General features: G+C 39.0%; 1 protein-coding gene across 3 annotated transcripts in view; it reads left to right on the top strand.

The window, feature by feature from the left end:
- Positions 1-23,144, top strand: part of EP300 (E1A binding protein p300) — an 89,762-nt gene that overhangs the window by 33,811 nt on the left and 32,807 nt on the right. For all 3 annotated transcript variants that reach the window (XM_035696521.2, XM_035696520.2, XM_025458798.3), the window contains exons 3-10: positions 5,847-6,023; positions 7,323-7,584; positions 8,212-8,325; positions 9,527-9,772; positions 15,205-15,298; positions 15,859-15,996; positions 18,279-18,396; positions 19,247-19,421. In XM_035696521.2, coding sequence (XP_035552414.1) covers positions 5,847-6,023; positions 7,323-7,584; positions 8,212-8,325; positions 9,527-9,772; positions 15,205-15,298; positions 15,859-15,996; positions 18,279-18,396; positions 19,247-19,421 — 1,324 coding nt within the window. The remainder of the gene's footprint in view (positions 1-5,846; positions 6,024-7,322; positions 7,585-8,211; positions 8,326-9,526; positions 9,773-15,204; positions 15,299-15,858; positions 15,997-18,278; positions 18,397-19,246; positions 19,422-23,144) is intronic.

Raw genomic sequence — 23,144 nt, 5'->3', positions numbered from 1 at the left:
AAAGTGGGCATAACCTACCTCATGGAATTATTGGGGAAATAAATGATTAGTCCAAGTAAGCTCCTTGTGAGTGGTATATAGTAAGGACTTATTTGTAGAGTAGTAATAGTAGTGTTTAGTGTTATTAGTAGCAATAGTAGCAAGTAATTAGTATTTATTGTAGTTCCCATTTTGTGATGTTCTTAAAACATTTTTATGGGGAGGGGGAATATCAAATATAGACACATAGTTAAGCTGTAATCTTCTAGAATTGTAGTTCTTGGCTACAATAGGCGATCAAATAGTATATACCACATGAACTTTGGCTGGAGGAGGTGAGAATGCCCACTATTAGAGACTTCAGTGGATTAATAGTATATAAATTTGGTGGAAGATTAACTTTCTTTGGAATTAAGGGCTTTGTATTCAGGAAGTGTTCATTAATATTCTAGAGGGTTTTTTTTTCCCCCTTCTTAGAAAATAAAAAAATATAGGTGGCTCGGTCAGGTAAGTGTCTGCCTTCAGCTCAGGTCATGATCCTCCGTGTCCTGGGATTGAGCCCCACGTTGGTACTCACCACTCAGTGGGGAGTCTGCTTCTCCCTCTCCCTCTGCTGCTTCTCTACAGCGTGCTTGCACTCTGTCTCTTAAGTAAATAAAATCTTAAAAAAAAAAAAGAATAAAATATTTTCTATAAAAGAGCTTATTAAAGAGAAAAGATCCAGAGTTATTAAATAATGTTAGACAGTATAATTGTACCTAAATTAGTGTTAGGCTCCAAAAGCTGTATATGTTCGGGCCATTAATTCTAACATCAACTTTATGATTTTATTCCCGTTATACAGGTAAGGGAACAAAGTCAGGGAATGGGTAATTACAGCGAACTCTTGTCTTTCTGAATAAAAAGTCTATGTTTATCACTGTAGTATAAAGTCATTCTATTATTATCCATATATTGATAAAACCTAAGCAACTAAAAACAGATACAATGCTTTTATGCAGCAACAGTCACCTCCTCACTTACTGTAACCTTATATAGGGATGATCATTGCTCTACTAAGACCTTGTAAGAGCAAGAACCATGCCCCTGGTTTCTAGAATTCTGCCTTAGTGATCCCTGGACCTTTCACAGATACAGCCTTAAAAAAAAAAAGATGGGGATCCCTGGGTGGGTCAGCGGTTTAGCGCCTGCCTTTGGCCCAGGGTACGATCCTGGAGTCCCGGGATCGAGTCCCGCGTTGGGCTCCCGTCTTGGAGCCTGCTTCTCCCTCTGCCTGTGTCTCTGCCTCTCTCTCTCTCTCTCTCTCTATCGTGAATAAATAAATAAAAAGTCTTAAAAGATTATTTATTTATTTAAGCAAGAGAAAGAGTGGAGGGGGAGAGAAAGAATACCAAACCGACTTAGCTGAGCACAGACCACATGTGGGGCTCGATCCCAGGAGTGCAAGATCATGACCTGAGCTGAAACCAAGAATCAGGCACTTAACCAACCCACTGAGCCACCAATGCTCCCCATCTTGGAACATTTTTATATATTACTTTTTTATTCTTACTCTATTGTCCTGGATCTGGGGGATGACCTAACTCTCCCCTGACTCTGGTTATATCACATGGTATGATGAGGTGTGTGTTAACACTCACACCATTCCCACTCCCATCCTCATCCCCACCCCCATCCCCATCTAGGGCTCAATCCCAGAACTCTGGGATCATGACCAGAGCCAAAGGCAGACCCTTAACCTACTGAGCCATCCAGGCGCCCCTGTAGAGTCAGATTTTTGAGAAAGAAAAGATAGTCCTTGAGACATTATTTTCAGTTGCCTAAAAATGTTGTGGCTTCCTGGTTTCCTGGTCCTCTGTCTTTTCTGTTTAGGTGGTTATCTGGATCACTTGAGGTATAGAGAAGAGGAACAGGATCAAATAAGGAACTATGGTGTAGCAGAAATTAAGTACAGTATATTTCCCTTCCCATTATATTTATATTTGGTGGAGGAGTATTGGGGGTTGGAGATATTGAAATAATAGGAATGGGGAGAATTGTTATTCTGTGCAACACCGGCAGCAGAACTCTGAGGAAGCCAGAAAAGCCAAAAGCCTGAGAGTCTTTGTTGGTCAGAGTGACCAGAGGTGTCAGGAATGAGTTATTGCCAGCTGACCAACAGTCGGTGCAGTCTGTATATTTGAGGCCATAGTCCACTTTGGAGTTTCTAGGTAATGCATTATGATTGGGAAAACAGGCAATGTCAGGAACTAGTGGAAACCCAGTTGTTGGAAGTAGGTAAGGCAGTGTCTATGTGAACAAATGTGAAGAACCACATTCTACTGTGACATATTTGAGTTAGATATATTATGCTTCTTAAGAGATGGGGAGGCAGCTTACAAATCCCTGTGTTTTATATATGTAAATAATGGACTCCTAAAAGCTTAATTTATTGTCTGTTGGTCTTTTTTTTTTTTTTTTTTTTTTTTTTTTTTTAATTTTTATTTATTTGTGACAGTCACAGAGAGAGAGAGAGAATGAGGCAGAGACACAGGCAGAGGGAGAAGCAGGCTCCATGCACCGGGAGCCTGACGTGGGATTCGATCCCGGGTCTCCAGGATCGCGCCCTGGGCCAAAGGCAGGCGCCAAACCGCTGCGCCACCCAGGGATCCCTGTCTGTTGGTCTTTTATAGTCTGTCCTGCAGATTCTGTTAGGATAGCTTTCATTTTATGTCTGTCATGAATTTCCATGCTAATAGGAAACACAGTAAAGTGAACTGTAACTCCCCCAGATGTAGGCTTATATATTATTGGAACTATATTCATATAAATATTAGTACTTTATTTTTTTAAAAGATTTTATTCATTTATTCATGAAAGAGAGAGAGAGAGGCAGAGACATAGAGGGAGAAGCAGGCTCCATGCAGGGAGACCGACATGGGACTCGATCCCGGGTCTCCAGGATCACACCCTGGGCCGAAGGTGGCGCTAAACCACTGAGCCATCCAGGGATCCCAAATATTAGTACTTTATTTTTATTTTTTTAAAGATTTTTATTTATTTATTCATAGAGACAGAGAGAGAGGCAGAGACACAGGCAGAAGGATAAGCAGGCACCATACAGAGAGCCTGACGTGGGACTTGATCCGGGGTCTCCAGGATCACACCCTGGGCTGCAGGCGGCGCTAAACCGCTGCGCCACCAGGGCTGCTCTCAAATATTAGTACTTTATTTTTTATTTTTTTATTTTTATTTTTTTTTAATTTTTATTTATTTATGATAGTCACAGAGAGAGAGAGAGAGAGAGGCAGAGACACAGGCAGAGGGAGAAGCAGGCTCCATGCACCGGGAGCCCGACATGGGATTCGATCCGGGGTCTCCAGAATCGCGCCCTGGGCCAAAGGCAGGCGCCAAACCGCTGCGCCACCCAGGGATCCCTATTAGTACTTTAAAAGCATGTGGGCAGCAGCACTTGCAGTCCACTGAAAATACCAAAAGAAACCTGAACTTGAGTTTAAGCCTGTTTCTAATGTATTTGATCCTCCCTACAATCTTACTGGCCAGATTCACTTAGAAAATACCAATTATTGGAGATTGAAGCAGCAAGTCTTTAACTCTGAATGCTTCCCATTCAGGCTGCTGCCTTCTTGTATGTTTCCCACCCATACCTTGCCACTTCCCTGAAGGGAATTACTGAACTCCTAGTCTCTGATCTCATCTGGAAACCATAAATGTTCTTTAATTTTTCATTATTTTGCCTTTCCACTGCAAGCAAACCTTTGAACTGATAAAGATGTCATGTTGTTATAAATTTGCAGAGTATAGATACTGTATACGATTTAAAGAACAGTTTTATTTACAGAGGTTTTTGTATTTTATGACTTTTAGATCTCCCCCTCCCCCCGGAGTCAGTGGGTCTTTTGTCAATTAGGATTAGGGCAGGGGGGGCCTACGTAGGTAAAGAACTAAGGTTCTTTCCTTTATTTATTTTATCATCTATGTTGTTTTATAAATGCACAGACATTTATTAGGGTAGAAAATGAGCTCTTTAGTGGTCTAGACGATAGATGCTTCACAGAAACGGTAACTTTTGAAATGGATCTTAGAGGATGAGTAGAATCTGTAGCTGATGCTTAGTTTGGTTGTACCAATTAAGTAAGCAACAACAACCAAAAATATTGGATTGCCTTTTTGTGAACTTAGTATTTTATTTCCTTTACAGGTTATCTTTCAGGAATCAAATAAGAAAGGAGTATGCCACTGCCTAGTTCTAGGGAAAAGGAAAATCTTTAAGGCAAATGCTAGAGATTTAAGAAGCAAGTTGCTCCTCAGATTTGCAAGTTAATGGGTACAGGATATAGTAGGATACCATGGGTAGATAGTCAGGCCTTATGAACATCATGAAGGCTCTGGGTAGAAAATAGAATAGACAGAAGGCAAGAAAACCTGTTGGACACAGTCTACACAAGCTGTGATGAGGGGTTTGAAGACAGTGACAGCGGACTGGGAACAGTTGTAGGGGCTGTGGTGGTGGTGGTATGTGTGTTTAGAGAGAATTTGAAAGCCCCTCTCTGATAGAACTGGATCTGGCTGAGAAGAATAGAAATCTAGTATGATTCCTTTTAATTGAGCAGTAGCACCAGTCTCCTTAGTTTCTTTTTCTTTTTAAAGATTTTATCTATTTATTCATGAGAGACACAGGCAGAGGGAGAAGCAGGCTCCATGCAGGGAGCCTGATGTGGGATCCGATTCCAGGATCAGGCCCTGGGGCAAAGGGAGGCGCTAAACCACTAAGCCACCCAGGGATTCCCCCCAGTCTCCTTAGTTTCTATTCTGAGAGCTTTACTGTATGTTTTTAGTAGGTGGTGGTTGACTTGTGGTGGGTTCTTCTTTAGAAAAACAGGATTGTAAGTTGCATCATTATCAGTAAAACATTTGGTTCTGAATACTTAATACTCTGTTCTTTATTTTTTAAAGATTTTATTTATTTGAGATAGTATGAGTAGGAGGGCCGGGGGGGAAGCAGGCTCCCCACTCACCAGGGAGCTCGGATATGGGGCTTGATCTCAGGACCCTGGAATCATGGCCTGAGCTGAAGGCAGATGCTTAACCTCTGAGCCCCATCCATGCACCCCAATACTCTGTTCTTTAATGAGCTATCCAATATGTTTGCTCCAGATTGTCATAAATGTAGATTAAAATCTACTTTTTTAAGTATATGGGAATATACAGAGAGACTCAAAATACTTTAAGAGCCAGCCAGGTAATTTAATGAATAAACCAGCTAGGTTTAAGACAGCAAGGAATGATGTGGACTCTGAAATTTGCGTGTTCTAAGGGATTTACATTTCAAAAGTTTTAAAATCATTGTGCCAGCGTATCTATAAATGAAAAGGGACATATCTCCTAATTTATGTTTTCTACCTTTCATTTAACAAAATGCTGGAATAAGCATTCACATGCATTTGACATATCACACTGTCTAACATATTTAGAGATTGGGTCATTTATTGAGTTGAATTTAATTTATTAAGCCATATTTTTGTACATTAAATAAAATGCATTTAATTCATTCAAGTGAAAATGAATGGCAAACCATGATTTGCAGATACAGCTTAATGAAGATGCTTATAAGTTTTTCTAAAACCCATTTATCTCAAATATTTACAGAAAATAGCTCTGCAAATTTACTCTGAGCTGAAGCCCCTATATCTTAGTGTTGAAAACCTGAATATTTTCATGAACATACTTCTACATTTTGTTTATAACTGCAGAGGACTTCCTTTAAAATTGTCTTTATAAATTAGGAAGTGGAAAAGGAAAGAGAATAGTAATGTTCTGTTAATGCAGGGAATAAGATTTAATTTCTCATCTGTTTTTATTCTTAGATGGGAATGATGAACAACCCTAATCCTTATGGTTCACCGTACAGTCAGAATTCTGGACAGCAGATTGGAGCCGGTGGCCTTGGTCTCCAGATTCAGACAAAGTCCGTACTACCAAATAGCTTATCTCCATTTGCAATGGACAAAAAGGCAGTTCCTGGTGGAGGATTGCCCAACATGGTGGGTTGTAATCCATCTACAGATTTGTCTTTAAACTGCCATTTTGACAAAAGAATTGTGTTAAACATTGATGCAATCTGCTATGTATGCTAGGAAGTAGTGGATGGACCCTGTGATTGAGCAGGCTTGTGCCTTCCTTCCATTTCCCATGGGTTTTTGTTTCTTGTAGTATTGTTCAGTAAGGGTGGTTGGCCAAGTGGTGCTGCTGCAATGAAAATTTTATGGCCTGCCATATTTTATATCTTCTGCTTGCAAGCGTTTCTATAAAATAGGAAAGTAGAACCCTTCTCCTCTTGGGAAAGACTCTGGCAAAGGATTCTGACTCTAAATGACCATATCTACTGATTTGTAACTGATATTACCATACAAAAGCAACCTCCCTCAATGTTACACATTGTTTTAAACAGTGATTTTTGTTTTGGGAAAATCTCCACGGCTTCTAACATTGCTATTTTTCTTTTCCTTTTTTCTTTTTCTTTTCCTTTTCCTTTTTCTTTTTCTTCCTCTTCCTCTTCCTCCTCCTCCTCCTTTTTTTGTTTTGGTGTAAAAAAGGAGAAAAAGCATGCTTACTAAAGCATGGGGATAGGGCCCATGGGAGGAAAGAGTTGCTGCTTGCTATTTTTCTAAAGTAAAACTATTTCTAGGTGTGACTTTGTTAAGTAGTCCAGGTTCACCTTTGGAACAAAACGTCCTATAGAAATTCTATTTCTCTGTCAGATTTTTAGGTTTTTTCGCTTTGTGTCATATATTCACTCAATTGCCTATATTTCAGATACTTTAAGTACTAGAGATGTAAAAATGAATAAAACATGGCATCTCTGTCCCCAGAAATGTTTACTTTTTTTCACTAGGGAAAAAAAGAGAGACTTTCTTCCCTAATTACAAAAACTAATTTTTCACCCAAAGGCCCCTGCTCGGTCTCCCGGGAAGTTCTTCAGTGTTCCTGAGTTTCAAAACCTGACCTGGACATGCTCTCCACTATAGGTTTCTTGCCTTTTTCTCTGCCACCCCAGCTTACCATGCTCTTCTCTTTATTTCACTCTTTATGTTATATATATACTTTGATTATGTTACTTGGTAATGTAACTGTTTTCTTATTGAGCTTCTTGATGGTAGGAACCATTGTTTATTTATCTTGGAATCCCCTGTGGGACATGGTAGACTGTCCTAAAAGGTTTTTTTTTTTTTTTTTTTTTTTGTCCTAAAAGGTTTTAATTGAAAATGTCTAGGTCTGTATTTATTAGAGAACACACTGTGACACCTGCCTGTTCAGTGTATCTTTGTTGTTTCATCCCCTAGGGTCAGCAGCAGGCCCCGCAGGTCCAGCAGCCAGGCCTTGTGACTCCAGTGGCCCCAGGGATGGGTTCTGGGGCACACACAGCTGATCCAGAGAAGCGCAAGCTCATCCAGCAGCAGCTTGTTCTCCTTTTGCATGCTCATAAGTGCCAGCGCCGGGAGCAGGCTAATGGGGAAGTGAGGCAGTGCAACCTTCCCCACTGCCGCACGATGAAGAACGTCCTGAACCACATGACACACTGCCAGTCAGGCAAGTCCTGCCAAGGTGAGTGAGCTCAAAGAGCCTCTGTCCTCAGCAGTCAACATTTAGAGTCCAAAAGCAGAGAGAAAAGGTGATGGACTCTAGTTTGAAACTCCTTTATACTGAGAGTCTCTTATTCCATATTAGTGTATAATAAAATTCAGTATCATTTTGTCAGCATCTAGGGATGTGATAGAAATTTTAAAGGACATCCCTTTTGTGGTGGTCTGGATTGTCTTTGATTTGCCTGAGCATACTATAAACATTATTGAGCATTTGGTAACTATTGTATAGGCAAATACTAAAACAGTGTTGTTACCAACTTAATACATTTTGTATTAATGGAGTCACTAGAAATCTGTTGTTGTAGAATAAAGTAGATTGCTACCTGTGAAAAATAAGGGTTCCTGAATCAGATTGCTTGTGTTCGAATCCCACTTTGAGTACTCTGACTTTATGCAGGTTGATTAGCCAGGTTTTGCCTGTTCTCTTGACTATAAAATGTGAGTGCCAATAGCTACTACATAGGGGTGTTATGAAGATGAAATAAGTTAACATTCGTAGTACTTGTTCAGTGATGAATAAGTTAGCCGATACTAATGTTAAAAAGTATAAGCTGCAGTTGAAAAAAATTATTTTTCTTCTTTTTAGTGGCACACTGTGCATCTTCTCGACAAATCATTTCACACTGGAAGAATTGTACAAGGCATGATTGTCCTGTGTGTCTCCCCCTTAAAAATGCTGGAGATAAGAGAAATCAACAGTGTAAGTGATTAAATCTGTTGAAGCTTTTATACTAAAAATATTCTTAGACTCTTACCAGTGCAGTTTGGTGGGATTTAGAGTACTCCTTGATTATGTGAAGTTCCTATGACTGCCTTGTGCTGTTGTACTAGGTTTTTTCCACTCCTATTACATGAGGTTAGAATTGAGCTGCTTAATACCTAAAGATCCAGAAACTGTTAGTAGTCATTCTGTATAAAAACAGTAAATTTACGCTTCATTTTTACATTCATGAAAACTTAAAAGACAATAACATTGGGCAAGTTATTCTTTTATAGCTATGATCTAAATATTTAGATAATCTGAAGTTATTGAAAGAGAAAGGAAAAAAGTTTGAGTTTATTTTTAGAAGCCTGGGATGATGAGCAGCTTTTCTTAGGGAAAGACAAAAGTAAAAAGATGCAAGTGCAGCTACCAACATCTCCTCTCTAGAAACAAAACATTAAGCATTTAGAGCTGAAAGACAAATTCGGAAATATATGTGCAGCATGTGAAGAAGGAATTAAATACCATAAATTAATAAAGAAGTCATCTGTAGTCTGTAGGTAGAAAATAGGGACAAGGAAATAGTTCAGTAGAGGAAGGCATATAATAAAGTTCACTATTTTTTTTTTAAACCAGTCTTTTTTTTTTTTTTTTCAAGATTTATTTACTTATTCATGAAAGACACAGAGAGATAGAGAGGCAGAGACACAGGCAGAGGGAGAAGCAGGCTCCATGCAGGGCGCCCGATGTGGGACTTGATCCCGGGTCTCCAGGATCAGGCCCTGGGCTGAAGGCGGCGCTAAACTGCTGAGCCATCCGGGCTGCCCCAAAAAGTTCATTATTAAATTAAGAAATGAAATAAGGTACTGTTTCTCTCACATCATTGGCAGAAATTATGCTACCTGGTGGTGGCATTTGTGTGGCTCTGAGTTCTTCATAACACTGTTTGTGGAAACACCAATAGAACCTGTAGGGAGGCTTTTGGGTTCAGGATCAAAAGCCTTTCCTGCCAGTGACCCCTTTTGACAGTTCAGTTCTGCTTCTAGACATTTTTTCAGGGAAAGAATGAGAAATAAGATACGTGTACTGAGATGTTTCATAATCACAATAATTTTGTGTCTTTTAAATTTATTCAGATAGGTTAGTCTCTTTTTCTTACATCTTTAACATTGTAATCTCATGTCTTTTGTCTTTCTAGCAATTCTGACTGGAGCACCAGTTGGACTTGGAAATACTAGCTCTCTAGGAGTGGGTCAACAGTCTACCCCCAGCCTAAGCACTGTTAGTCAGATTGATCCCAGCTCTATAGAAAGGGCCTATGCAGCTCTTGGGCTGCCCTATCAAGTAAATCAGATGCCGGCGCAGCCCCAGGTGCAAGCAAAGAACCAGCAGAATCAGCAGTCTGGGCAGTCTCCCCAAGGCATGCGGCCCATGAGCAACATGAGTAAGTTTGTGTCCTCCCTATTGATAGATATAATGTTGGTTATATGTATATATAACATGTAATATGCGGAGTTACCTCCTTAGTTTATTTTAGCCTATGTGTGTCTCTCTCTGTGTCTCCTCAATTTTTTTTGTTACGTGATTAATTCTCGAAGTAATGTTTAAAAATTATAGTATAAAAGCCTTATCATAATCAGTATACCAGGGGCAACTGCTAGTGACTTACGTCTTTAATCCTTCTATGTATATGTGAATTTGTATTTCTAGAAGTGGGATCTTAAGTGTTACTCTACAACAAACTATTTCTTAACTAGAACATCTTTCACTTTATATACCCAATTGTGATTAACGATTGAAGATTAATTTATTGTATAGAACAATCTTGGGATCCAGATTGTGGATTGTGGATCCAGATTGTGTGGCGCAGCGGTTTGGCGCCTGCCTTTGGCCCAGGGCGCGATCCTGGAGACCCGGGATCGAATCCCACATCGGGCTCCCGGTGCATGGAGCCTGCTTCTCCCTCAGCCTATGTCTTTGCCTCTCTCTCTCTCTCTCTCTCTCTCTATCATAAAAAAAAATAAAAAATTAAAAAAATTAAAAAAAACATGCAAAAAGAACAATCTTTTACACAGGGACATTTAGGTTTCCAATTTTCTTTTTTGTTATTTTAAACTACACAAAGAAATTGTTGTGGAGGTGCCTGGATGGGTCAGTCAGTTAAGCATCTGTTTGGCTCAGGTCATAATCCCAGGATCCTGGAATTGAGCCCCATGTCGGGCTCCCTGCTTAGTGGGGAGCCTGCTTCTCCCTCTCTCTGCTCATGCTCTCTCTCACTATCTGTTGCTCTGTTTCTTTTCTTCTCTTTTTTTTAATATTTTATTTACTCATGAGAAACAGAGAGGCAGAGACACAGGCAGAGGGAGAAGCAGGCTCCATGCAGAGAGCCTGACATGGGACTTGATCCTAGGTCTCCAGGATCAGGCTCTGGTCTGAAGGCAGCACTAAACCGCCGAGCCACCCGGGGTGCCCTGTCACTCTGTTTCTCTCTCTCAAACAAAAATCTTCAAAAACAAAAAAAAGAGAGAGGTTGTTGTGTTTTGATTTGAAATGTATAGAAATGAGAGTGGCTATTGTTAATAGAGATATCCATATTCTTGCAGAAGTAGCGTGCCTTTTGAAATCGCTTATTGAACATACATGTTTACTTAACCTCTTCCTATGATATGACTGAAGAAGGGAAGAGTGAGCAGTGTTCCAATATCCTAATTTGGGGCATATTTTTTCTCTAATTGTGGTGAAGTAAAGGAAATTTGCATTTAGATTATCGCTCTTTACTGACAAGCAGTTGAACATCTATAAGCCATTTTGTTTAAATAGTTAAATAAGTAAGTCCACTGGTGAGTCAGTGACTTTTAATACTTTGCCCGTTTATTCCAAAATTCTCCTTGGTTATGAGTTCTGTAACTAGAAAACAGTCTGGGGGCACCTAGGTGGTGCAGTCATTTTAAGTGTCCAACTTTTGGTTTCAGCTCAGGTCATGATCTCAGGGTTTTGGGATCAAGATCAAGCCCTGTGTCAGGCTCTGTGCTCAGTGCAGAGTCTGCTTGAGATATTTTCTCCTCCTTCCTCTGCCCCTCCCACTTGTGTGCACACACACACACTCTCTCTGATAAATTTTTAAAGAAAAAAAAAAAAGAAAACAGTTGGTTCTGAATAATCCATCGTGCTTTTTCCTGTGAAATCCATTGTCAGCCTTTGGTTAATATTGTTGAAGTAGGCTTTAGTTTCTGCCCATTATTGTTTGATTCTAAATGAGGAAACAAAATTGGGCACACTACTATTACAAAAATGTAATCTTGTTAATTTTTGTTCTTAAAGAAATGTACATCATTCCTTGACAAGCAGTGCTAACTTGTTAAATAATTCTTGAGTGAGTTTTAAAAACTAGACCAGAAACTGGGATGAAGAGCTAATCCTGCCTTTTCAGGTTAGTTTTCAAACTCTTGTGAAATAGGGTCAGAAATCGAGATAATGGGAACTTCATTTTCCCCCTTCACCTTTTTTTTTTTTTTTTTTAAACTTAAGATTGCTGTTTTTCTTCTCTCTTCCCATGACATCCAAAGTGGTATCCAGAGTCTTCCTCGAGATTTAGCTTCTCCACCCAGTGCAGTTGTCTACTTCTACCTGGCCTGGATTTTCATTTTTGTAGTTGCTATTTCTCGTTATTTTTCAAATTTCTGTCTTTAATTCCTATTTTTGTTCTTTTCCTCTCCTCTTGTATCGTGTGTATGTATGTTTGTGTATAGCCACAAACTCATTTGAAAGGTAGCTTTTCGAGATTTTTTTTCCCTTTTCTCAGTCTCTTTATTTTAGGATTAAAGATTAATCAAGTTTCCATCTACTTGTTAGTTCAGTTAATAGTGCCTTATTAGTAATAATCACCCTAAGCCAAAAATTCTAGAATGCCTCATTTTTTTTTTGTTGTGTTCAGTCCCATCTTAAAAAGTAGTATAAAAACATATACTCTTCTTTTTGACATGTTACATCCTTATAGTTTTGTGTTGTTGTTTTTTTTTTAAGATTTTATTTATTTGAGAGAGTGAGCAAGAGAGAACATAAGCCAGGGGAGGGGCAGAGGCAGAGGGGAAAAGCAGACTCCTCGCTAAGCAGGGCGCCTGATGCAGAACTCCTCCAGGTTCCTGGGATCAGACCTGAGCCGCCTGCAGTCACTTAACCAACTGAGCCACCAGGCGCCCAAATCTTCATGATTTCTATTCATTAGGTTCAAGCAAACATATGAAGTAGTGTTATTTCTTTTATACCAAAGCCTGCCTGCCTATCTATCTATCTATCTATCTAATTAATTTTGAAAGATTTTTATTATTATTCATGAGAAACACAGAGAGAGAGGCACAGACAGAGGCAGAGGGAGAAGCAGGCTCCATGCAGGGAGCCTGACGTGGGACTCGATCCCAGATCTCCAGGATTACACCCTGGGCTGGAGGAGGTGCTAAACCGCTGAGCCACCCGGGCTGCCCCCAAAGCCCTTTTAAATGTAATTAGTACTGTGTGTCTATGTTGAAGGGTGCGGTGCCCCCTTTCATTTTCTTTTTATGAGTTTCTTAAAACTTAAGAAATGCATCTCAAAGTGGAGTCTCCCTGACTGGGGTGTGTAATTTTCTCTAGTCTTTACTTTTTCTTTTTCTTTCTTGAGAGAGAGAGAAGGAGAGAATCTCAAGCAGGCTCCACACCCACCATGGGGACTGATGACCTGAAATCATGACCTGAGCCCAGATCAAGAGTCAGACACTTAACCAACTGAGCCGTACAGGCGCCCCTCTCCACATTTTTTGTTTGTTTGTTTGTTTGTTTGTTTGTTTTATTTATTCATGAGAGACACACAGAGAGGCAGAGACATGGGCAGAGGGAGAAGCAGGTTCTCTGCAGAGCCTGTGGGACTCAGTCCCAGGACCCCAGGATCACGACCTGAGCCGAAGATAGAAGCTCAACCACTGAGCCACCCAGGCATCCCCACTCTCCATAGTCTTTAAGAGGATTTTAGGAAAGCATTTTATTTTATTTTATTTTATTATTATTTTTTTTAAATTTTTATTTATTTATGATAGTCACACAGAGAGAGAGAGAGAGGCAGAGACACAGGCAGAGGGAGAAGCAGGCTCCATGCACTGGGAGCCCGACGTGGGATTCGATCCCGGGTCTCCAGGATCGTGCCCTGGGCCAAAGGCAGGCGCCAAACCGCTGCGCCACCCAGGGATCCCCGTTATTGTTGTTTTTAACCCCCTCTTAGGATGTTAAATATTAGCCTGTGTAAGGGTATTCCTTCCGAAGTTATGATTGAGCCATTACTTGGATTCAGTGCTGAATATTAAATGGACCTGGGGACTTCGTAGAGAATGTTTTGCTATGCTTTTGTGTGCCATCAGAATGCAGTAAGCATACTGGTGGAGTGTCCTCACTTTTTCTTTTACCTCTTCATGCTGTTGCCATCAGTAAAGCAAATGTTATGAGTACTTAATTTCTCTAAAAAGGAGTATTTACATATGGGTTTTTAAATTGACAAATACAGAATTAGGAACATTACAATTCAGTTTTGAAAGACTACTTCCAGCAATTGCATTTCAGAGCTGGGTTGATGTTGTCAGATTTCTGCATTCTACATCATTTTAAAAGGCAGATTTCTGCCTAAGTATTTAGGAAAGACCATGAAGGAAACAGCATTTTCTTCATTAAATGTTTACAGATCTAGCCAATTATTTCCATTATAGGGGGAAGTTTTGTTTTCTAGTTTTTAACTAAAATATCTTGAGGTATATTAATAGAATTGTGTGTGTAAAATGTTTCTTTGGGGACACCTGGGTGGCTCAGTGGTTGAGTGTCTGCCTTTGGCTCAGGGTGTGATGCGGGAGTCCTGGGATCAGTCCTGGAATCAGTTCCTCATTGGGCTCCCCACAGGTAGCCTGCTTCTCCCTCTGCTTATGTCACCTCTCTCTCTGTGTGTCTCATGAAGAAATAAAAAGTTTTGTTTTTAACCACATGAAAATCTAATCTGGTTTAGTGTGAATATTGCTGTCAGATATTTTTATTTTTAAAGAAAGAGAGTATTCATTAAAATTGCTAATTGAAAAGATAATGTATGCACAAAGAACTATTCAGGCCAGTTTGAAGGAGTATTCAAATGTTTAACCAAAACACCATCTTTTCATTCCCCCTATCCAGGGATTATCACACTTAGGTTCCATTTTTTTTTTTTTTTTTCCCACACTTAGGTTCCTTATGTCCTTATATAAATCGTGCTTATGAAAATAATGCATATATAGTTATGTTACCTAAACATTTTTGGTTCTAGTTTTTTGTTCTTTTTAACACCATTGTATTTAATGTCCATACATTTATGTGTACACCTATGAGAAGGAAATATCAGAAGTGGAAATACTAAGTCAAAGAGTGTACTTGTTTGTTTTTTTAATTTGCCATATAGCCCTAGTAATTATTTTCCCCTGTTTTTTTTTTTTTTTTTAATTTTTTATTTATGATAGTCACAGAGAGAGAGAGAGAGGTAGAGACACAGGCAGAGGGAGAAGCAGGCTCCATGCACCGGGAGCCTGACGTGGGATTCGATCCCGGGTCTCCAGGATCGCGCCCTGGGCCAAAGGCAGGCACTAAACCGCTGCGCCACCCAGGGATCCCTTTTCCCCTGTTTTGACTTTTAACTCTTTGTTCATGGTGATTATTTTATTTACTACTCCAGTTTTTAAATGTTGTCCTTATGGCTTCTGGGTTTTGGGTCTTCGAAAAGACAGAATTTTCTTGTGGTATGTTCTAGTACTTTTATAACTTTTCGTTCATTTGTTCATTTGTTCTTTTTGCTATTGGTATTTAAAATATTCCCTTTTTTTGTTTGCTTTGACCTAGGTGCTAGTCCTATGGGAGTAAATGGAGGTGTAGGGGTTCAGACATCAAATCTTCTGTCTGACTCAATGTTGCATTCAGCCATAAATTCTCAAAAGTAAGTTTTTTCTTGGTGTGTGTCCTGTATAATGTTTTAAATACTGGTTAGAATTTTTTTTCCCCTCATTTCAAGCTGTCCTTGATGAATGAAGGCAAATACTATATTTGAGTCCATGTTTTTAGCTTTCTATGATCTTAATTTGACATTGTATCATTTACCTGGGGGTAACCCTTATCTTCCCGGGATATTGTAAGAAGTTGCAAGTATGCAGCTGCTTAAAAAAATGAGTTTGCTCTATCCCAGAGGTAAGAATTAATCCATGAGGTGGATTTCCTGGGATAAGTTGTGTCAAAGTAACAGTTTAGTCCTACAACATAACACTTAAGTGTTCTAAACCCAAGACTTTCATCCTCTCCTCCAGAGGATGAAGTGTTGTGGCTTAACTCTGCTTTACACAAGTGCAAACACATACACACTTTCTCCCAGATTTCTTTATGTAAATAGACTTGTCATAGTGTGTTGGATCCATTGTAGTCATCACTGTCAGCTCTACTTTAACTAAGATCTTCTTTCTTCTACCTTCTTCACTAAAACTATTTAACAATTCCGTTTTGAAGCCCAATGATGAGTGAAAATGCCAGTGTGGCCTCCCTGGGTCCTATGCCAACAGCAGCTCAACCATCCAATACTGGAATTCGGAAACAATGGCATGAAGATATTACTCAGGATCTTCGAAATCATCTTGTTCATAAACTGTAAGATTGTGGGCATGTCTTAGTCATAAAGAGTTACCATGTCAACATGCTTCCAATCTACCAGGCACTTAACTATAAGAGGAGTATTATTGATTTTTCTGTAGCCTGGCTGTTGCTGCTAATGCTTATATGTTTATGTGGCTTTCTTGCTTCCTGTTCTTTGCTTTCCAGCTTTTCCACCATCATTTGTAGGAGTCTTTCAGCTTTCATGGTGTATAAACTATTCTACTTGGTGGCGGTTTTCAATATATTAGCTAAAAATTGTTCATCTTAATGTTACTGCCTTTGCAAAACTCAAATTTTACAATAAGAAAAATCAGGTCTCAGTGCATCAGAATATGGTAGTGGTAACATTGTTTTCTTTTATTCCAAATAAAACTCTTAAGTTGTTGAGTGGGGCCACTCTGTGGTATTCTGGCCCTCCAAAAGTGCATTGTCGGTGGTTTGTGAGATTGCCCTGTTTGTTGCAGAGTTGATATATGCCACTCATTCACCCTCACTTCTTTAAAGATGTCTTGTCAGATGAAAGAAGGGAAAAGCATAAAGAGCAATAAAATGTACCCAGTATCATAAAAGTAGAGCTTGGACCTTGCTCATTACAGAGCTTGGACTTTGAATGATGCCCAGCATTTTTTTCTCAGAAAGCAGTCTTTTTTTTTTTTTCATTTCTCTTCCACTTAACAGAAAGGTTTCCTTCATTGCATCCATGTTTTGTTTTTGTTTTTGTTTTTTTTAAGATTTTATTTTTTTATTCATAGACACAGAGAGAGAGGGGCAGAGACACAGACAGAGGGAGAAGCAGGCTCCATGCAGGGAGCCCCATGTGGGACTCGATCCTGAGTCTCCAGGATCACACCCCAGGCTGCAGGCGGCGCCAAACCACTGCGCCACCGGGGCTGCCCGCATCCATGTTTTTTATTGGTTTAGAACCATGTGGCTTATCAAAATTTTATCTAAATTTATTTATATCTTACATTAGCCTTCAAATTATATTTGAATTTCATTTAGGAATTCAAAATGATGTCACTAGAAGTGGAATTTGACAACTAGGAGAGAACTAATTTTTAATAACATTAAATTTAATAAATGTAATAACATTTTATAAAGTTTAATAAAACTAAGATTTTAATAAAATGAATTAAAAGGGAACAACCAAAACAAACTTATTTTTATGATATTCAAATTGTTTAACAACGGTTACCTTATAACAATAGACAATAGATTTTTTTTGATCATCTGACTTGACATTAAAAGTGTATTATATGCTTGCAGATTTTTTTTTTTACCAGTTCAAATATTCTAAACTTCCATTTATTTCTTTTTCATATGCGTTTTCCAAGTCCTACACAAATGAACATGAGATACCCAAATAATAAAATTAGTGGCTGGAAATATATTTGTCAGATCTTTAGGATTTGTAGAGAATTGTTAGAAAGTAAAAAGACCTTGGGCAGCCTTGGTGGTGCAGCGGTTTAGTGCTGCCTGCAGCCCAGGGTGTGATCCTGGGGACCCTGGATCAAGTCCCACGTCAGGCTCTCTGCATGGAGCCTGCTTCTCCCTCTGCCTGTGTCTCTCTCTCTCTCTCTGTGTCTCTATGAATAAATAAATAAAATCTTTAAAAAAAAAAGAAAGAAGGAAAGTAAAAAGACCTTGAATGTGACAGAATCATTGTGTATTTCTGCCCTTTCCACTTCACATTTTGATCCTGTAAGATTTTGCAGTGATTATTAGGTTTGTTTTATTTATTTATGTATGTATTTATTTGAGAGAGAGAGGAGAGGAGAGGCACTCATTCAGCACCCTCCATGCTCAGAGCGTGAGCTGAAATCCAGAGTCAAGTGCTTAAGTTGACTTACCCACCCAGGTGCCCCTATTAGGTTTTATTTCATTAAGCTGAATAGTGAGGAGAGTAGAAGTTTCCGAAAACAGTTAAACAGTTGGTACTTGACACTATTAACAGAGGTCAGGTTTCCTTGCATCCTTTATGCAAATAGCACGGTATAATTCTTTTGCTCCTTGTTAGAGTGACAGAGACCACAGGGGATTTTTAATATGTCATTTCTTCTGATTGGGGAAAACTTTTGTTTACCACAGATACTATTATATTTGGGGCAGTGTTATTTAATATTTGAGCACATACCCCTTTTTATTTTACTTGTAATGTGCACATTTTATAAAAATAAGAAAATACTAATCAGGAAGAAGTTTAAACTGCTGTATATTTCTGTGATGAGAATGAAAAGTTGACATGGTATTATATTGGTAGAATTTTCTTTTCCTAGTGTTCAAGCCATATTTCCTACTCCGGATCCTGCTGCTTTAAAAGACAGACGGATGGAAAACTTAGTTGCATACGCCCGGAAAGTGGAAGGGGACATGTATGAATCTGCAAATAATCGAGTGAGCGTCTGTTTTTCTATATAAAGTCAGAAATGGACCTGTTCTAGTTGTTTACTCTTCTTTGTAATATAACAAATAATAGTGTACTTTAGAGATACCCTTTAGCTATCCTGTCTTATTCTCACTGTGCACAGTCAAGATAACAGAGCAGTTTTCTTAAAGTGTATGTCATCAAGAATCTTACATTTTTCCTCTTAATAATACAGTGCACTTGTGTGGCCCTTTATCTGGGTTGTCCTTCTGTCAACTTAAAAAGTGGTTGAGCTGTTAGCAGCTCTTTGCTATTTTCACTGGAAAATGGTGAATCAGCTGCTTAGTATGTTCATCTCAAGTAGTATTCCAGTTTTCTCTACATCATTTGAACTTTGTAATCTAAAATGGCACTTTCTATAAATAAAGCATATTCATTCCATGTGCTGTAAATTGCACGTATGTTATAAACCTACTCTTGAGAGGCCATGCTTCATTAGGTTCATAATAAAGTTGCTTTTCACATGATGTTTTCAAACATGAACTCCCATCTGGAATGATCTAAGAAAGTAGATTAGATGGTAGTTATCAGAAGGGGAGGTGGAAGGAAACAGGTGATGGGGATTCAGGAGTGCACTTGTCATGATGAGCACCAGGTGATATATGAAGTATTGAGTCATTGTATTATGCACCTAAAACTAATATTAGACTGTATGTTAACTAAAATTAAAACTTAAAAAAATAAAATAGATTAGATTTCCCCCCTTTGGGTTTCTGCTTACATCTTTAAATGAAGCTAATATCTATCTATTCTTCATTCATATTTTGTTACCTAATAGTAGTTCCTCTTTTTTCTTCTTCATTTCCAACCTTCAAAAAGGCGGAATACTACCACCTGCTAGCTGAGAAGATCTATAAGATCCAGAAAGAACTAGAAGAAAAACGAAGGACTAGACTACAGAAACAAAACATGCTACCCAGTGCTGCAGGCATGGTGCCAGTTTCTATGAATCCAGGGCCCAATATGGGGCAGCCACAACCAGGAATGACTTCCAGTAAGTGCTTTTTATTAGTTATTTTGGGGAGAAATTGGTAATAAAATGGTTTCTAACCAAAGTCATTAATTTGCATTAGCTCATGTACTTATTCTAGAGTTTCTGAATGACCCTTTTTTGCCTTTGCAAGGAAACGAATTCATCTTCTGGTAAAAGCAGTAACTGAAGAGTATATTTAAGATTTCTAGACATACAATAAGTATTTAAGTTTTGATAATCTGGCATCATTTTTAGAAGCCCAAGATACTCTTCTCTCAAAGTGGCATGTAGAAAATGATAGCTCAGAAGTTTACAGTGACTTGCATTTGGTAGCCATCCTAGATGTAGGCCAGGCAAATTCAAGGGCTCCACCAGCTCCACATCCTAAACTTGCAATAAATACCATGTTATTTGACATTGTCACATCTTCTTGACTCAGTATGTTTGAAGGCTAAGAACTATTTATTTCTTAGAACTGTTTAAAATTCATCTTGACAGGTAAGAGCCTTCTCAACCTCATGAATTAACCATATAGCCAGCATTATTATACATTCCCTTATTTATTCACTGGCTCATTACGAGGTTTCAAACAGTGAAATGAGGAGTTAGGTACACAGTGGTGAGGAAGAACATAGGCTATTTAAATAAATACAGATAAGCCTGTATTTCATGAGTCAGGGAAAACTGACTGCCATAGGTTAGATAGTGCCATCTGCGCCAGCAGGTGTCAAGTCATAGGTCAGGATTTTAGGTGGGCTAAGAAATTTCATCTGCCTCAGGCCTTGAAGTAGTAATGTGGTGAACTCCTGATTGCCACTGGCCTTTAGCAGCCCTATTTATTAAGTGCAGTATGCTGGATACATGTTCTCATTGGGCCATGATGTCAGAAGAATTGAGAAGAGCAAAAGTGTTTCTGGCAGGGGAAGAGTAAGCATGGAGACCCACTGGCATAGGAAGGGCAGCTGTTTTTTCAGTAGGTAGGAGAGCAAATGTTCAGAAACAAAGTCAGGACTAGAATTGAGACTGATTCAGTGCTGATGGTCCAAACCAGGACAATAAGGAAGGTATAGAGACAAGTGGGCAAAACTGAGATATTTGGGTATGATAGAACTTTCTGAAGTTCCTTAGAAATTTGAGCCAAGTCTAAAGGCTACAGATATTAAATTGTGGTCTTATGTTAGAGGAAAAGCACTATGGTAGGTAGGAACAAATATTAGTGGAACTGAATAACCCTACATATATGTTGACCTTTAGCCTATACTAAATCTGGCATTTTGTAGAATGAGATCCCTGCCTTATCCCATATGCAAGTTGACTGTAAAAGAATCAGAAGTTTTAAACAAAAAATTTAAAGGAGTACACAAAATGTATTGAAGAAAATATAAAATGAAATGAGAAATGCCTTTAAATAAGATATTACCTCGGGCAGCCCTGGTGGCGCAGTGGTTTGGCGCCGCGGTTTGGCGCCGCCTGCAGCCTAGGGTGTGGTTCTGGAGACCCAGGGTCGAGTCCCACGTTGGGCTTCCTGCGTGGAGCCTGCTTCTCCCTCTGCCTGTGTCTCTGCCTCTCAGTCTCTCTCTCTCTCTCTCAATGAAATATATAAATCTTAAAAAAAAAATTAGATATTACCTCAAAGTTTTGAAGAAGAAAACGACTACAGAAGATTCCATAACATAATTAATGAGCAAACCAAGGAAAATATTTTCAAAATTAAAGGTGCTAATTTCCTTAATATGTACCTTGGGGAAAAAGATGAAACATGGAAAGAAAAATGGGAAAAGAAAATGAAAGAAAAGTAAAATCAGCATGACCTTTTGGGGGTCTCTAAAGGTTAAAATGGCTATTAATGACTGTATAGCAACGTGGCTCTGGAATACACTGTTGGTGAGAATTTATTTTATTTTATTTTTTTGTTATTTTTTTGTTCGTGGTGGTGAGAATTTAAATGGTTTTTTCATTCCCTTGAATCCAGTTATGTTTCTAAAAATTTAATTTTAAGTACTATAGAATTGCACAGAAATATTCACAATAATATATGCATTGCTAAAGTAACCACACAGCTGTACACTAGAACATTTTAATTGAGGCTTCTCCAGAGCATTCCCTTTTTACCCAAGCAGTTGGAAGGTTGAACAGATTTAACCAACCATCTGGAGCCCTCTACTTAAAGGTGAAGGTCAAGGTGTGGCTGCTAGAGAAACCACTCTAAGGTGTTTCCACCTACCCTCTTGAACAAATAACACACCCTGAAGGAACTGCTCCCTGTTATATAGAGATAAATAAGGATCATAAAGGATTCATCCTGTGGTCTTTGTGTGGATAATTAAAGCTCCAAGAGAAATTAATTATAGAAAAAGGAAACGTTTAAAAGAAAAAAATTACACAAAAGGGAAGGAAAGCAAAAAGACAGCAGAGAATCGAAAACAAACTGGAAGAATTGAGTTTAAAACCAGATTGGCAATTAAAAAAAACACACAAGAATTAAAACAGCTTTATTTAAAAAGGTACAGAACATGGAGTGGCTGGCTGAGTCATTTGAGTATGCAACTCTTGATCCTCAGGGTCATGAGTTTAAGCCCCACATTGGGCTGTAGAGCTTACATGATGAAAAAAATTGGTAGAGAGAGGATAGATATATAGAAAAAAAGATTTGAGAGATCCAGTAAACCTAATATTAGGTACTCTTGCCCCATTTTACCAGTAAGGAACTGAGGCATACAGAGGTTGCCTAACTTGCCATAGTTATACTGTTAGTGAATGGCAGAACCAAGAATCAAACCCGGGCATTCACAGTCTGTTTAAAACATGAAGATATGTTCAATAGAATTGTAAAATAAAAGATAGTTTTCTTGAAAGAAAGGGCTTAATTGTCCAACCTAGCTCACCATTGTCTCAACATAAAAGTAGATGAGGAAACATCCAGAAAATAAAACCAAACCATATTAGAAAAGGGTGGTTAATTTGACCACATTTAAAAACCCGAAGCGCACCATAGGAAGAAACTATTTATTTTTTATTTATTTATTTTTAAAAGATTTTATTTATTTATTCATGAAAGACAGAGAGGCAGAGGGAGAAGCAGGCTCCATGCAGGGAGCCCAATGTGGGACTCGGTCCCCGTTCTCCAGGATCCCAGCCTGAGCCAAAGGCAGGCGCCAAACCACTGAGCCACCCAGGGATCCCCAGAAACTAGTTTAATAAGATAAGCACTCACATAGTCATTGCAGGTTTTTTACAGTACCCAAGATACGTCCATCATTGGGTCAAGAAAATATGTGTGTGTGTGTGTGTGTGTGTGTGTGTGTTTGTGCGCACACACACCCACACCCACAAATACTATTCAGTCATAAAAAAAGGTAAGTCGGATCCCTGGGTGGCGCAGCGGTTTGGCGCCTGCCTGCCTTTGGCCCAGGGCGCAATCCTGGAGACCCGGGATCGAATCCCACATCGGGCTCCCGATGCATGGAGCCTGCTTCTCCCTCTGCCTGTGTCTCTGCGCCTCTCTCTCTCTCTGTGACTATCATAAATAAATTAAAAAAAAAAAAATTAAAAACAAAAACAAAAAAAAGGTAAGTCTTGCCATTTGTGACATGGATCGCCCTTGAGAGCACTGGGCTAAGTGAAATAAGTCAGAAAGACCTACCATATGATCTCCCTTTTATTTGGCATCTTTATGAAGAAAAATGAGCTCATAGATACAGAGAACAGTTTGGTGGTTGTCAGTGGCAGAGTGGGGGTGGCAGT

The sequence above is a fragment of the Canis lupus genome, chromosome 10, assembly GCF_003254725.2.
Source record: "Canis lupus dingo isolate Sandy chromosome 10, ASM325472v2, whole genome shotgun sequence".
NCBI lineage: Eukaryota > Metazoa > Chordata > Mammalia > Carnivora > Canidae > Canis > Canis lupus.
This window is presented reverse-complemented; position numbering and strand designations above follow the sequence as displayed.